Genomic DNA, 17,552 nt, shown 5'->3' on the forward strand with positions numbered 1-17,552 from the left:
TGTGGCCTCCAGCGCTGCCCCCAGCTCTGGCCTCTCACCGCCTGAAGGGCTTGTTAGAAGTGAAACGTAGCCTTGGTTTTGCGTCCTAGTGTTAGAAGCGCAGTGTTGGGGTTGTTTTTATACATATACATACCCTGCTGTTAGGGATATCATAGTTTATTTAAGAGAGAAGTGAGATACCTGCACATTCCAAGGACACCTGGGGTGATTTACGCCCCAAGAAGCTGAGGGGCTGAATTGGGCTCCATCTGAGGGATCTGAACGTGAAGCATGATCTATGGCCAAGATCAGACCCAATGAAGCCACTTCTGTCCTGCTCCTCGGGGCAGGATGACACCAACAGGTACAGATCATTTTGGTAACTGGGAAGACAGCCAAGGAGGCAAGAAAGGTTAGAATTATACCTTAAAAGGTGAAAAGTAACCTGCTAGAATGGCTAATGAAAGTGTCAGATAGGCAGGGGAGGGAACTTTGTGTTGGGAATAGGGAACATAAACTGTAATTCACCTCAGGACGGGTGAGCCTACTTGTTTAGGTCACCCGTTCTTGCAAGAGTGTAAATAACCTGTGCTTGGCTGAAGAATCTGTTGGTGCCTGTTCGTTGGCGCCACGAACGCTTCTCACAGGCTGGAGCGTGTCCAGAGAAGGGCAAGGGAGCTGGGGAAGGGTCTGAGGCACAAGTCTTACGAGGAGCAGGTGGGAGGACTGGGGGTGTTCAGTCTGGACACAAGGAGGCTGAGGGGAGACATGGATCTCTACAACTCCTCAATAAGGAGGTGGTAGCGAGGTGGAGGTGAGTCTCTTCTCCCAAGTAACAGGAGGAATTTGCCTTAAGTTGTGCCAGGGGAGGTTTAGATTGGATATTAGGAACAATTCCTTCCCCAAAAGGGTTGTCAGGCCCTGACACAGGCAGTCCAGGGCAGTGGTGGCGTCCCCATCCCTGGAGGGGTTTCAAAACTGTGTAGATGTGGTGCTTGGGAACATGGAGAAGTGGCAGCCTTGGCAGTGCCAGGTTAAGGGTTGGATTTAGTTATCTTCATGGTCTTTTTCCAATCAAAACAATCCTATCAATAGGGCATGGGTAAAGGTGAGGTGGAGCGTTCTCAAACAAGGCGAAGGGGTTTGCAGATGGGGAGGCCTCACAAGGTGTTGTGTCTGTGGGGGCCTGCAAAGTAAAAAACCCTCATTTTTCAGAGAAAGATGGTATCTTCTAATTGAGTAGTTGAGATCTAAATCCACATACAAGTTAATTGGTCATTCAAATTAAATATGTAACCACTCTCTACAAACCTGGCCTTGTTTGTTATTCATTTGTGTGAAGTTCTGTAGATAAAAAGAGGGCAAAAGCCCAATCCCGGTCATGCCAAAGGAGCACTAAGTAAATGTTGAGAGACAGGAGGACAACACAAGAAGGACACAGACAATGCTTTGTGGAAGAGTGACTCGGCTGTAATGGTCACCCTGATAAGCAGCTGTCCCTGAGCACCTGGTGCTTTACTGGGGCTAAATGGTTTGAGATTAAATTATTTTTAAAAATGGAAGAGAACTGACATTCCTCTTTCCCATTCACCATGGGCAGTTCACTCAGCTGGCTGACCCTGGGCCAGGAAAAGGAGTGTATTTGAGTAAATCAAAAACACAGTTCTGAAAGAATAATTAGTGTTTTGTCCACACAGAGATTCTTAACAGCAGCATTTTCTTTCTGCTGAACTTCAGGGTCCATTTGTTCTGGGAGAGAAAATGGTTAATGAACCAAAAGAAAGGCTCAGCTCCTATTTTATTTTATTTTCTACAGAAATGTTCACAAAAAGAGCACATGTCAGAGACAGATGATGGAAGAGGCACCTCCAGAGCAAACAGAGGGTGTGGCTGTACCTGGGACTTGGGAAGTTAGGAAAATGCCACGAGCTGCCTCCAGAACCAACATGTGTGTTCATCTGTGGGCTGAGGCATGTGGGAGGGGGCAAGAAGAGTCAAAACATTCCTCAGAACAGAAGTGGACATGCAGAGTCATACCCTTATTTCATCCTGATTATTTCATGGAATGAATCATCATAGAATCACAGACTGGTTTGGGTTGGAAGGAACCTTAGAGATCATCTAGATCCACCCCCCCGTGTGCCCATAAAACTGAGGCCAGAAAGTGGCCATAATAAATAAATGAAGAAACCAAATGTTCAGCTTCTTATATGAGGAATTTGTGACCCCCTGAGCAGGACACACATGCTGATTTTATAAGGAAAACACTCAATGCTAAAAGATTTATACCTGGATCCCTTTCCAAATCAGTTTTTCCTTGATTGAGGCTTTCACTAAGACTCTTGTGGGGATTATAGAATTGGAGTTTGATGCCACTGGGCTGTCATTGTGTGTACAAGAAGATTTTGCTCTTAGCAGTTTCTCAACAAAACTCCATTATCAGGAGGAGGAAGAGAGAGAGAACCTGATGGAGAAAATCACACACAAAAGAAATGAGCCAGACTGGACAGCAGGAAACCAAAGGGAACAATAAGAACCCCACCTGTTTCTAAGTTACCCCCCTCACCTTGGTTCCTAGGTGGCAATGACAGGCAGGACTGTCCCCCTGCCCAGGGTTGGAGAAGGATCCCAGTCCTGTCACAAGGGAGATCTGGAGCTTTTGACCCCAGTGAAATTATACAGTGAGTTATTCTTCCTCTCCTTTTTATGTTAAGCTGGGTAGTGTCAGAACTCCCATCTGATGGACAGCAAATGCTCTGAAAATAACTCAGCCATGAAGTCAAACACTGGGAGAAAATGAGGACAGCTGCATTTTTTTTAGTGTTTTTAGTAGGGTTGTGTAAGATGAGGGTTTGGGTTGTGTTTGTGGGTTTGTTCGGTTTTTGTCTAATAGCAGAATCATCTTTTTAGCCATTGCATTCAAAACCTGAACATATAGAGAGTCTTTTAAATGATAATCGAATGGTGTCCCTGCCCATGGCAGGGGGGCTGGAACTAGATGATCTTTAAAGCCCTTTCCATCCCAAACTATTCCAGATTCTATGATTAATATTGATGCAAGTCATTATCACCTCAGCAGTAAAAGTATCAGGGCCCAGAAACCAGCTGTATAATATAATATATAACTGGCCGGACATACAAGGAGTTGTGGGGAAAAAAAAAATAGACCTGTTTTAATTTGGTTTAATGCAGTGGTTTGGTTCCTGTCTGAGAACACTCTGTCCCACCAACATCAGTTTAGCTGATTTAACCATCTGCCTGGAAAGAAAACATGGCAGCCCAGGGAGAAACAAAGGAGCAATTAGCAACGCTCAGGTAGCAGTGGCAGGAGCTGCTTTGCAAAGTTCAGGACAGACCCAGTGCTGGCTCGGAGTGGGGAAGCCAAAGGATTAACAAAGATTTTGGGGACTTAATCTAAAACCATACTTTTCAACCTTTGTAGAAAGCCCAAAGGTCAGATAAGGGGTGGAGTCTCCCCCTACTGCGTTTTTAAGTAAGTGACTTCATTTTAAGGGCAACCACAGGTCCTGGAGCTGAATGTTATGGAAATCACAAACGCAGGAACAAACTGAATTCTAGTGAAAACATTTCTCTTCCTTCCTTACTTATAATTGGGTTTTAATCCTGTTTGAAAGCAAACCTTCCTGATACTAAACATGGGACTTTCTAATTAGTATCCCTCTGCAGAGGACTTGACCTTCAGCTCTTAGGAAGGAATATCATGTTAATATTTTGCTAGCCCAGGAGTCCCAGCTCTAGCAGAAGACAAAAACACACACTGCCTGCTGACAGTTTCCCTTTCTGAGACCTTTAGATGAAAGGGAGATCCACTGTATACACAAAATGCAACTTGTTTTGGTAATTCCTTAAAACAAATGGTTTTCTTCAATCTCACAGGGATAAAAAATAAAGTTGCCCCATGCCTATTTATCCAGAGACAGAGGAACCAAAGTGTTTCAGGGCTGCTCACTGCCCTACGACTGCAGCCCCCTGTGCCACAGACTTTCATACAATCATAGTATTCAAGAATGGTTTGGGTTAGAAGGGACCTTCAAGATCATCCAGTTCCAACCCCCCTGCATGGGCAGGGACACCTGCCACTAGATCAAGTTGCTCCAAGCCCCATCCAGCCTGGCACTGAACACTTCCTGGGATGGGACAGCCACAGCCTCCCTCGGCAACCCGGGCCAGGGTCTCACCACTCTCACAATGAAGAATTTCTTCCTAATGTCTAACCTAAACCTCCCCTCTTCCAGTTTTAATCCATTACTCCTTGTCCTCTGACTACAAGCCCTTGTAAAAAGTCCCTCCCCAGCTTTCCTGCAGCCCCTTCAAATATTGGAAGGTGCTTTAAGGTCTCTCCAGAGCCTTTCCAGGCTGAATAACCCGAATTCTTTCAGCCTGTCTTCTTTGTAGAGGTTCTCCAGCCTGGGAAGGAAGATGCTGCTGAAGACCTGGGGTCAACTTCATCAACATACTTCTTTTTTTTTTTTTTTTTCCCTTTACTGTGTGATCTGAAGCAAGACTGGCTGTCAGGGGCTTATCAGAGCTTACTCATTTTATTCAGGAAATTTTGCCAGAAATGCTTCAGCAACTCCAGGTCTTCAAGAAAAGCTGAGCATTTGATGGGCTTTTGCAGCAGTTCACTGGGCTGCAGCTGGAGCAGCCGTACCCTTCCTGCTGCCTTTTCTCCCTCCTGGAGACAGGGCAGCTGAGCACAATGATCCCATTTATTAACTACACAAGTGTCAGAACCTGGGGATACCCCACTGTGCTGGGAAATGGTCACATCTTGGAGACCTAGTCTTCCATAAGGTCAGGGTGCCCTGCTGGTCACGAGGAATGGAGCAGATCTGAAAATGGGAGGGGTTCACTAAAGGAAAACAGCAATTTGTGGTCAGTTCTGCTCTCAGTGACACTGTGTGGGGTTCTCCTGGTGCTTCTCTCCCGTCATTTGCATCATCTGTCACTAGGACAACTTCAGGATGACCACTTGGCTGGGCTAGGCTGCAAGGTCCTGGAGCAGGAACTGGTGGCTTTTATGAGCCCCAACTGATCAACCTCTCCCCTAGAAGTTGCATTGGGATGTTCATAGAACCGTTGAATAGTTTGGGTTGGAAGGGACCTTTAAAGCTCATCTAGTCCAGCCCCCCTGTCAGCAGGGGCATCTTCAACTAGACCAGGTCACTCAGAGCCCCATCCAACCTGACTTGGAATGTTTCCAGGGATAGGGCATCTGCCACGTCTCTGGACAACCTGTGCCAGGGTTTCACCACCCACATTATAAAAAATGTTTTCCTAGATTAAATTTCTCATCTTCTATTGTAAAACCAGGACCCTTTGTCCTATCACAACAATTCCCTTAGTTTCAGTGATGTTCACCTACTTCCCCTGGGGACACCCATGTGAAACCACAAAACAAAGCTCATTTGCAACTGGTATTTAGTTCTGAATATATGGTGAAGCCTAAAGAAATGCTGAACTGGCAAATGATGCCCTTTTTGGTGTCTTTTATTGGATGCCCAACAGAACATCGGCAGTAGACAGACAAGTCACCTGCACAGTCTGCAAATCCCCACGTTGGCTACAGCAGCTTCACAAACTCATCTGTTGAACTTTTTCATCCATGTTTTCAGGAATTGTGGGAACTGAAGAAGAGCAAAAGTTCTGTCCACCATTTTTTCTGGAGGCTGAGCAATCCCAGAGTAAAACATAAGTGCAGATTTATCCCATAACAGGATTGTTTTGCACCTAAAGACAAAAGCATTTTGCTCAGAACGGAAGATTTTTTGTGCTGAAGTCACCTTTATTCTTGCAAAAATAGCAGACATAAAAAAAGTACCCAGCTGCATAATAAAGTGAAGATTTTTCTTTGAGACTGTTGTTTTGTTTGTTGTTTGTGGGGTTTTTTTTTGCTGAAATCTTGCTGACTCAGCGACTCCTCAGTGCAAAGCCCTGCAAGGACCAAGTTAATGTTCTACCGAATTTCTTTGCTTCAGGATTAGTTCTTAAAATTGAATATCCACAAAATGTAGAGAAGTGTCTGAACTAAATACACAAGAGCTAACCCCATGTTCACATATTTGCAGTTAAATTTGGAACCCCAAAGTCACTCCAATTACTTGAAACCCTGTGGTCTCAGCGACATCCCTGATATCCTTAAAAGCTACAGTCATGTCTTCCTCTATTATATCCACACACAAACACACACACACACACACACACACACACGCACACACACACACACACACACAATCAGCTTTCATTAAATCTACCTATTTTTACATTTTTAACATTGTTTAACATGTGTTGCTACTCATCCCTTAAGTTGCCTTGGTACTGGTGAAAACCCACAGAATAAATCACATTCAAATCTCTCTTTTAAAGCAGTTTCTGCTATTCTTATATCCTAGAAAACCTTTCCAACTCAGTGGCAGTGGAGGAAAGTCATGGATGTGTGACTATCCACTCCTCCATGGGAATTATGGTCACTATGTGACTGAAATGATGACTTTTCTTTTTTTTCCTGCAGCCCTGTTGTAGAGGAAGTGCAGGTCGGTCATGGAAGGCTTGTCCTTTTGATCATGGGGTGGACACAGATATAGAATCATAGAATTATAGGATGGGTAAGGTTGGAAGGGACCTTAAAGATCATCAGGTTCCAACCTACCTGCCATGAGCAGGGACACCTCCCACCAGACCAGGCTGCACAAGCCTCACCCAACCTGCCTTTGAACACCTCCAGGGAGGAGGCACTACAACTTATTCCAGTGTCTTCCTACCCTCATGGTGACAAATTTCTTGCTGATGTATGTGTATGGTTAAAGTGGGGATTTTCCTCTGGACTGAAATAGCCACAAACACCACTAGATGTCACAGCTGCTTCACTGTTTGACTCTTCTCCCGGAGCTGTTTCACTGAACAGCCTTGGCTGGAGCAGGACCTTTGCAGGTTCAGCTGAAGAGCAAAAAACAAGGATCATGCAACTAAGCAAAACCAGGTTTTTGTCCGCAGGAAGTGTAAGATGCTTTAGGACAGACCTTTCTTGAGCAAAGAGTTCACGGGCTTCTGAAACCCACTGGTTTCAGGCACAAAAAAAGACTCTGCATCTTATTCAAGCTGAAGGAAATCATCATCGTTGCAGGACCTCCCTGACTCTGTGAAGCTACAGCAGAAAATCAGGGAGAAGAGGTTTGAAGTGGGACACAAAAAACTTTGCTGAAGGCAGGAAAGCCAAGTGGCCAAAATTGTATTATTTTCTCCTTTATTCTGATATAGTTGGTGTTGGAAGTAACTTTTCTATGCTTCAGTGCATGGCATTTGTGTTGCTGCTGTGGTTATTGGTGCTTGCTGGTCCTGGAGCTAACAAACACCTGCCTCCTTCTGCTGAAATAGTAAAGAAATAGCAAAAAATATCAACTGCCCATAATTAGGCCAAACTTGGGGCATTTCCTGCCAAAGGGAGGTAATTATAGTGCCAAACTACTACAGAGGTTGGCTGTATCTCTGCCTTATGTTAGCAACTTGTGGCAGAGGCAAATGATTGCAATGCCAAGGAGTGAGCACAGGTGCTTTAGGGCCATGTGAAGGTCTGGGGAAGATTATTCTTCCCCCCTTCCCAGGATAGTCAGATTTCTGTCTCCCCATCCACAGGAGCCTGTTCATCCTCAGGATTTAGCCCTGAGGTTACCACAGAAGAAAAACACATATTTTTCAGGGGAAGGTTCAAGCTAATGATCTCCCACAGGCCTTCAGAGAATGTTCCTTCTTCCTCTAAACACATTGCAGCCAGTGCACCAGCCTGTGTCTTCCTCATGCACATGAAAATAATAACAAAGCTGAAGATAATTAATTCCTTGATTCACTCTGTTTGTGACCAGTAATTGCTCCTGTGGATTCCTTTTTCACTCCATTGGCAACATTTATTACAAACAAAACCAAAACTGAATTCCTGTGAAATTGCTATTAAAGCATTCCCTGAAGGTGAAAAAAAAAGGGGGGGAGAGGAAAAAAAATACTAAAACAAATAAAAATTAAAAATATAAGAAGAAGGCAGCAGTGATGATCAGACCAAACTGCACATTACAAAAAGCAGTGGATATGTGTGGTGGAAGAGTTCTCACTATGCTGAATTGGTACAATATAGACCTTTTTATAGAATCATAGAATGGTTTGGGTTGGAAGGGGCCTTAAAGATCATCAAGTTCCAACCCCCCTGCATGGGCAGGGACACCTCCCACTAGAACAGGCTGCTCAGAGCCCCATCCAACCTGGCCTTGAACACCTCCAGGGATGGAGCCCCCCCAGCATCTCTGGGCAGCCTGTTCCAGTGTCTCACCACCCTTACATTAAATAATTTCCTCCTGATTTCTAAACTAAATCTCTCTTCTTTCAGTTTAAAACCACTACCCTTTGTCCTCTCACTGCAAGCCCCTGTAAAGAGACCCTCCCCAGCTTTCCTGTAGCCCCTTCAGGTACTGGAAGGCCACTATGACATCCCCCCAGAGCCTTCTCTTCTTCAGGCTGAACAACTCCAACTCCCTCAACCTGTCCTCATAAGAGAGGTGCTCCAGCCCTCAGATCATTTTTGTGGCCCTTCTCTGGACACGTTCCAACAGCTCCACATCTTTCTTGTGCTGGGGGCACCAGAGCTGGACACAGTGTTCTAGGTGAGGTCTCACCAGGGCAGAGTAGAGGGGCAGAATCGCCTCTCTCAATCTGCTGGCCACACTTCTGTTGATACAGCCCAGGATGGAGTTGGCCTTCTGGGCTGCAACTGCACATTGGAGGCTCATATCCAGCTTTTGGTCCACTAGTATCCCCAGGTCTTTTTCCACAGGACTGGAGTTAATTTTAGAGAGCCCGGGGCTAAGCAGTGTCGATTCCTATTGCTTCTTTCCACACAGAGCAGGGAAACTCTCAGGTAGCCACTGAAATAATACACAGGCATCATTTCCAGCCCTTTTCTGATGGACTTTGGTGCGAACCAGAGGTGCACAGCTCACACCTGAGCAGTGCTGGGCTGCCAGCTGTGTGGAGCTGCTGTGAGCTTTGCATGTTGCTCCTCATGCACCATCTGTCAGCATCCAGCCTAGCACACACCCCGGGATGGTCTGCCAGGCTCAACTCATCTGGCTGCTCCTAGTCTGCATCCAAGGCAAGGATTAAATCAAGGAAAAACTGTATTTAATCATGGTATCAATACAGGCTGGGGGATGAATGGCTTGAGAGCAGCCCTGAAAGGGAGGACTTGGGGGTGCTGGTTGATGAGAAGATCAACATGAGCCAACAATGTGTGCTTGCAGCCCAGAAACCAAATGTGTCCTGGGCTGCATCAAATACAGCATGGCCAGCAGGTCAAGGGAGGTCAAGATCACACTTTCCCAGCAAATAAGCAACAGCTTGGACTGACATGAGGAGCTCTACATATTTGCTAGAGTAGATCTGAAAAAAATCTCTCTGCATCCTCCATTGGATATTCTGAATTCAGGAAAAGTTTGTATCCATCCTCTTCACTTTGACTCATCTCTACTAAGATTGCATTTTCTGCTTTCCATAACATGACACTTTTCTCCAGTGTTACTGTCGTTCTCCGATGTTGAGAGGTTGGGAGGCAGGAGGGGATGTGAGTTGCATTTATCTGGGGTAGGTGCTGCCAGGAGGTGATGGGTCCTGCCTAAAACAGATGGGGTGAATCCATGTGGCTTTTTCCCCAGGGCTCCAGGTTTGCTGACATAGCTAACTGCTCACCTAGCTTTTGAGTGGGGACTTACGTGAGACAAACCCCATTAGTGATGTGAAACTAGGAATAAGTTGCTCCTGGTCCTGCTACATCTGTTTGATCAGCAAGACAGGTGCTGAGAGATCAATAGATGGAGAAGTAAGTGTATGATGGCAGACAATATTTGCCCGTGCCCAGCCAGCTGTCTGGCTAAACAGCAATATTGATCCTGTAAATAGTGACATCCCTAAAATATCTAACTTGCTCCTCAAGCAGTAAGTACAGGCCTTAGGGCATGAATTTCTTCACTGCATTTTTCTTGGGAAGGGCAGGCATCCACCACAGAGTAACTGCATCACGTGGGCTCTCTCATGCTGGTTGCATCTTACATTTTTCTTTTCTATTAGTCAAGTGAAGACTCCAAAGGTATCTGGTTTCTTTTCTCTCTCATTTACTGAATATCCAGATTGGAACTTCAAGTGTTATTCAGTCTAGAAATGTGCAAGTTTTCTAAATGGTCATTGACTGAACAAAGCTGATTTGTGCTTTTATAACCAAAATACTCACAATCTGGATGAGTGAAACAAGCTACAAGAACTCACCTTAGGCATGTAGTGACTGCACCACTTTTAAGAAGTGTATAAGAGTATAGAAGAGCTGTGTTAATGATAAAATACGACCATGATCATGTAGTGGATCATATCCTGAAGCCACCTCATCATCTCAGTAGAGAGAAAGGATAAATAACTGTTTGGTCCTCAATTATACAAGATTTTGGTACCTTAGTTATGAGCTGCTGAGTTTGCCTCCACACTGATCTGGTCCAGCCCCCACTAAGATGCATAGAAAAGTAAAGAAGAAAATTATAATCTCCCCTTTGAAAAACAACTCATGTAAGGATTAAAGGAAGGCAAGATTGTCTTTATTTTCAGCAAGGTATTAAGATAGTAAAAAAAAAGCATCACAGTGTACCATCTAGATTTACAGCAGGGTTTTTCAATTTAATTTGTCATTGCCAAATTCATTACATTGGGATTAAACTGCACAGGTTATTAAATACTGATTACAAGAAGACAGTGCACTGTGGCAGACAAATAACTTAAAAGTTATTCAAATAAAGGCTTTGGAAATGTTTTAAGGGAATTAATGTTTAATTAAAGATTTCAAGCTAAAAGGTATTCCAGTAATAGCTTCAGAGAGAGATTATACAAACCTGTGAGGCATTGCTAAGTAGGAAGGATATTTGATGTTAGTCGTTTGCTTTTTTTTTTAGTTAATCCTGCATTGGAAGACCACCATGAGGAAAATGAAGATTGCTGAACAATAAAAAGAACCATTCCAATTAGCAGGCTCTTCACCTTCTGTGATCCTTTTTGCGTGATCAAATTAATGTGCAAATTAGCATGTTTTTAATGATAGAGCATGAGATGAACTTTGAATCCAACCATGTCCTGGGCTGCACCAAAAGAAGTGTGGCCAGCAGGTCAAGGGAGGTGATTCTCCCCCTCTTCTCCACTCTCTTGAGATCCCCCACCTGGAGTGGTGTCCAGGTCTGGAGCCCTCAATACTAGAAGGACTTAGAGCTCTTGGAGCAAGTCCAGAGGAGGGCCATGAAGATGACCCAATGGCTGGAGCAGCTCTGCTCTTAAGACAAGCAGCTCTTGAGAGAGTTGGGGCTGTTCAGCCTGGAGAGGAGAAGGCTCTGGGGAGACCTTAGAGCACCTTCCAGTGCCTGAAGAAGCTACAGGAAAGCTGGGGAGGGACTTTGGACAAGGACATGGAGTGAGAGGACAAGGGGGAATGGATTAAAACTGGAAGAGGGGAGATTTAGGTTAGACATTAGGAGGAAATTCTTCACTTCGAAGGTGGTAAGACCCTGGCACAGGTGGCCCAGGGAGGCTGTGGCTGCCCCATCCCTGGAAGTGTTCAAGGCCAGGTTGGATGGGGCTTGGAGCAACCTGGTCTAGTGGGAGGTGTCCCTGCCCATGTAGGGGGCTTGGATCTAGATGGTCTTTAAGGTCCCTTCCAATCCAAGTCATTCTAGGATTATATGATTTAGCCAGGCTTTTTTCAGTGATGTCCAGTGATAGGACAAGGGGCAATGGGTGCAAACTGGAACACAGAAGGTTCCACATAAACATCAGAAAAAACTTTACTGTGAGAGTGACAGAGCCCTGGGACAGGCTGCCCAGAGAGGCTGTGGAGGCTCCTCTCTGGAGACATTCAAGCCCCCCTGGACATGTTCCTGTGTGATGTGCTCTGGGTGATCCTGCTCTGGCAGGGGGGTTGGACTGGATGATTTTCTGAGGTCCCTTCCAACCCCTAAGATTCTGTGATTCTGTGATTTAGAATTTATGAGTTTGGGGTGTTGGAGTTGGTTGGCTTAATAGTAATTTTTTTCTTCTACTGAATTTCATCTTTCTGCTACTGACTTCCAGAAACAACAGAAATAATAATCTGATTATTTATGTTAGAAAACTTACCTTACACTCAGACATGCTTGTACAAAGTCTTACCTTTTTTCACTATAGAACTAGTTTATGTAATTGCATTTAGTCAAAGCCAAGTGACTGATCCTTTACAGTTTTGCTCATTACTGTAATTCTCTGACATTACTTTCATGAGGCTGTAAGTGTAACTGAGGGGGTTAAAAGATGTTTGTCTCAGTAGCTGTAAAAACACAAACAGGAAAGTCTAGTGAACTGGAAACAATAAATATCTGGTGTCAGTTTTCCTACAGAGATGAAGTTAGCAAGAGTCTTCTGCAAAAAGTAAATTCATTAAGGGATTTCATGGTAATTTATAGTGCCCTGTCAGGAGATAAAACCCCCATGAGATTCCAGATATCTAAATAGATGATCTGTGAAGTTCTGTAATTATAAAGGGGCTTTTTAACAGTTCAGATCCCGAGGTTACAGAGAAACAGGGATAAAACAACTCCCATTAAAGTTACTGGAAGGGGTGATGAGTAAATGTAGACTTTTTAAGTACAAAAAATAGCAGATTAATAGGACTTTAGGTTTTGTCTTCAAGCTGAAATGCATCATCTTTTTGCTGAGGTACTGAGACAAAGAAAACTGAAAAGAAATTTGGAAGGATTCACAAGGCTTGATAGATTGGAAAAATCACTTTGACAATGAGGACTTTTTCTTCCTCCTTTCCTGGTGCAGCTGGACCAAAGCTGACATCACCACACGAATTTTGGTTAAAACTACCTGAACTAAAAGTTCCTCCAGACTTGAATAACCTTATCTGGATAAGTAATGGGAAGGCTTTCCCTGGTTACAAGATGGATATGGCTTTATGTTTAAAAGATATTAATACCTGTTAACAACTTACAAATATTCATTACAGTTAATTTTTCTCACTGGTTGCAATGTGCTCATTTTCTCCCTACCACTTTGGCTATTATTATCTGGTTTAATATACAGAACATACGTCCTCTATGCTCCCTGCTTAATTATTTCCATCTCTTTTTCTGTCACATTTCTCAGAGTAATAATTATGGCAGATCATAAATCCTTTCCTACAGTGACAATAATAAAAACCTGACAGACACTAATACTTGCTTTGTAACATGGAACAAGGTGATTCACTGTAACTAAACACTTAATTTCATTCTACTTAGTTTAATTAATTCAGTTTAATTATTTAACCTATTAACCAAAGGTTAATTAAATTGAATATGAAGCACTCTCCTATCATATTTATATCACTGCTTGCTTTTTTTTCTTTGTGATGGGCCTAATGTTTCATTACCTCTCCTGCTCATTAATTTTAGTGCTGCTGCTGCTCTTTCTGGAAATGTTTGTTTTCTCCAGGGCCAAGTTAATCCATAATTCAGCACTAATGGTAAATCAGTTGGGCGTTACCCACTGAGCATGATCCAAAAGGCACCACTGGGGTCTGTGTGCAGGGCCTGGACTGCATCATCTCACCATGGTTAGCATAGCCACCACCATCCCAACTTGGGCTTTAAAAAGACATTTCCTTCTGCCTGTTTTTGATTATTTGATTTGATTTGATTTTTTTGCAATGCCATTTTCTAAAACTATGACCCTGCTCTTCTGCAGTGCTGCAAGGGGTGGGATAGAGGTGGCAGCCCTGCTTCTAAAGGCTCTTTTGAAGAGCACCTTGAAAAATTAAAGTCAGAGAATCATAGAATCATAGTCAGAAGCAAATATCCCAGTGCAAACTGGCCAAGGTGTTAAAAAACATATTAAACAAACACAAACTCAAGCCCAAGAGCTCTTGGGAGCAGCTCACTGGTGTGGGCTCAGCTGAACTGCCCCTACCTGGGGAAATCATAGAATCATAGGATTGTTTTGCTTGGAAAGGACCTTTTAAGATCACCAAGTCCAACCATTGACCAAGCACACTGCCAAGTCCACCATCAAACATGTCATGGGTACCTCCAGTTACTGCCCTTAACTGAAGGTCTACCATGGCATGCTCATCTATAAACCATTCTCTCCCCAAAAAACAATGACAGTGGTACTGCTGATAGTCTAGAAAAGCAAGGACCAGTGACTAGAAATACTGCTGTTACCTGTACACTTGATTTTCATCCAACATACTCATGGCTGGGCAGCTGAGCATCAGCATCAGTGGTCTGTGTGGGTGATGGGCAGAGCCATGGCAAACCAAGGCCACCCCAGGAAGGGATGGAATCCCTGCACAGCATCTAAACATGCCTCTTGCATCCTGGCAGATGAAGATGTGGATAGTCACAACAGACCAGGGAGTGCAGCAGCCTCCAAGTTTCCCTTCCCCTCTTTCTTAAGAGCCCTTCAACTCAAAAATCCAACTGCTGACTCTGCAAATTGGAGCTGGAGGAAGTTTGGATAAAGGAAACCTGCTGAAAGCCTCCAGAACTGGTTACAACACCAAGTTTTCTCCAAAACTTCAGAGATTTCCATTCCAGCTCTGTAGCACAGTAAACTCTGCACCCACAGCCCAAGACCCACTCCATGTCTGAACCCAGCAAGGGCACCTGCTGCAAAAGCACCCACTGGTGCTACCTGCATCCCAAGCAGCTGGAGAAGCTCAAGAATCAGACCTGCCACCTTGTGGGGAACAGTCCCTCTTTTTCCCCTCTATAGAAGACTAAACAACAAATGCCTTTCAAGTCAGCAAGACAGGAGTGATGCCTCTTCACTGATTCACTCAAGGACAGAATGAGCAGGCCTCTTGCCCTACCAGATAAGTGCAGAGCAAAGAAGCAGCACAAGGGTCATAATAAGTAGCAGAGAAATAGACAATAGGTTAAAAACTGCCTCTAACAGAATATGTACCTGGCCAATGGTGATTGGCTAATTCAGACCGTGGTGCTTTCTGGAACAATGGTCTCTGATCCATAAAAAAGAGAGTAGGATCTGCTCTCCGTGGGTCTCTGCTCGCTCTCTCTGCCTGCCTGGGACAAGACCCCACTGCAGCACCTGACACCCACAGCCCAAGACCCACTCCATGTCTGAACCCAGCAAGGGCACCTGCTGCAAAAGCACCCACTGGTGCTACCTGCATCCCAAGCAGCTGGAGAAGCTCAAGAATCAGACCTGCCACCTCCAGGCTTAGATTTAACAAGCCCCTGCTGAGCACAAAGCTGAATGAGATCACATCTGGTCCAGGGCCAGAAAATAATGGTGCAGTAATGGTTTTATTGGCTTTTTGAGAAGGAGCTGTTTGATTTCAGAGAGAGAGAGGAGAGTCAACAGCAACCTTCGCTCCTGCTAATCTCATTTCCAGAAGCATGCTGAGTGAGAAGGCACTTGGGCACCAAGCTTTGCTTGATTGCTCTCTGTTTATCTAGGATTACATTAGGAGCCCAAGACCCATCTGCAAACAGCCCATGGCAAGAACTGGGGTTTTGCAAACGGCTTCTGCTGCATCAGGTTTGCGGGAAGAGATGCTCCAGTGTTCCCAGCAAGTTGCTGGCTGGGTGGCAGCCAGTTTGCTCTGTACAAGTACTTCAGAGTTAACAGAATAAATGTGCAGAAAGGGGAAGATTTAAAGATATAAAAATAGCATGTAGATGCACAAGTTTTAGACAAGCAAATTTAAGACATACAAATGTAAGGAAGACTGAAGGCAAGCACCACAGCTAACAAGTGTTGATTAGACAATCTGGTTAATTTAAAATAATGTATTTACCTTAAGCAAAAAGAAATCAAATGCTGAAGGATGAATTTTGCCTGGGTGAAGGGCCCTTGTTAGGGGGGAACTAGAGCAGCAGTTAGGACAGTGATCTGCCACAAAATTGTTACTTTGAGAACCAACTTACCACCAAATCCGGTATAACGACTCTTTATTTCAGTGTCTACAACACAAAGAGAGGGCCTGCGTTTTGACATCAGAACCATGCAGAGCACCTACACACTGAGAACAAGATATTGAACAAGTATCTCTCTCCTGCTACATGTGGAAAATTTAGGCAGGAAGACCCGGTTTTCCTGTGCGTTCTGGTCTGTCCTTCCACAGCTCAACCAGCTGCAAGGGGCAATAATTAACCTTCATTCCCAATCAATTTCTTTGCCACTGAGCAGTATTCCACACTGCTGTAAACTGCTCAAGTGTGCTTCTGTAAACTTCATCAAGGACCCAGTTCTGCTCTCGGTTTACAAGGACAAAGTCCCAAACGTCTTAATCTACAGCAACATTTTAATCAGAGGTACTGAATTCATGGAGAGCAGAATCTGGCCCAAAGGATGAATGTCTCCTCCATACAGAGGCCCAGAAAAGGCCTTTCTTAATGTCCCAGGTAGAGGGGTGTAGAGACAACCCAAGGCTCAGAAAATTGTCATGTGCACAGAGGACAACTAGACCTGGACTATTAAAAAAACAGTGGTATAGAAAAATAAAAGGCATAAAATACTGAACCAAAAAGGTTCCAAATAAGGCATCAGCAGGTCCTGACTGGATGTGCTCCCGTTAGGTACGTCACTCTCCCAGCCAGGGTGGTGAGGAACGACGTGTTAAGATTGTAGTTCTGATCTCCATCACTAAGCACTACCAGCAACCTGAAGGGTTCAAGTTCCATTTCAAAAAAAAAAGAAAAATAAAACAAAAACCACAAAAACAAGAATTCTTTTTGGTAAGTACATCTTAGGAAATAAAATAAATGTTAAAGCAATTGGTTTAAATGACTCTTAAAAAAAAAAAAAGAAAAATACAACATTCCTTGGAAAGTAAAAATATATATATATATATAGAAATAGAATATAATCTTGTTGGTTTGTTGTGTTTTTTCTTTTAAAAAAAAGACATTCAGTATCAATGTCAGCAGATTCTGATCAGCTGCCCGTTGCTCTCCCGCGGGAACCGCTGCTCGTTAAGGCAAAACGTCGGGTTGGCACCATTACAACATCTGACTCCAAGTGGCCAAAGGAGAAGCAGAGCAGGGCAGCATCAGTGAGGCTGCTTCTCCCTCACGCTGACCGAGCCGTCCTCCATGCCAAAGTAGACCACCTCTGCCATGTTGATGAAGAGCCCCGTCTCCACCACACCTGAGGAATAAGAGTGCATGTGGTGGTTAATGCTGGAGCCACCCCCCTGCTGGAATCCTCTGCTCTCACCCTGGTTTTCTTCATTACATCAGAATTCATAAAATTATTAAGGTTGGAAGGGCCAGAATCACAGAATGTTTGGAGTTGGAAGGGACCTTAAAGATCATCAAGTTCCAACCTCCCTGCATGGGCAGGGACACCTCCCACTAGAACAAGCTGCTCAAAGTCCCATCCAACCATCCCTTGAACACCTCCAGGGATGGAGCCCCCACAACATCCCTGGGCAGCCTGTTCCAGTGTCTCACCATCCTCACACTGAAGAATTTACACCTGATCTCTAACCTAAATTT

General features: G+C 44.2%; 1 protein-coding gene across 1 annotated transcript in view; it reads right to left on the minus strand.

Moving 5' to 3' along the window:
* The window catches only part of SUCLG1 (succinate-CoA ligase, alpha subunit), a 32,743-nt gene extending 15,522 nt beyond the window's left edge, over positions 1-17,221 (minus strand). Inside the window, exon 1 of the mRNA XM_009995617.1 lies at positions 17,129-17,221. Coding sequence (XP_009993919.1) covers positions 17,129-17,221 — 93 coding nt within the window. The remainder of the gene's footprint in view (positions 1-17,128) is intronic.
* Positions 17,222-17,552: the final 331 nt, after the last annotated feature.

The sequence above is a fragment of the Chaetura pelagica genome, unplaced genomic scaffold (assembly GCF_000747805.2).
Source record: "Chaetura pelagica isolate M959 unplaced genomic scaffold, ChaPel_1.0 scaffold34, whole genome shotgun sequence".
Taxonomy (NCBI): Eukaryota; Metazoa; Chordata; class Aves; order Apodiformes; family Apodidae; genus Chaetura; species Chaetura pelagica.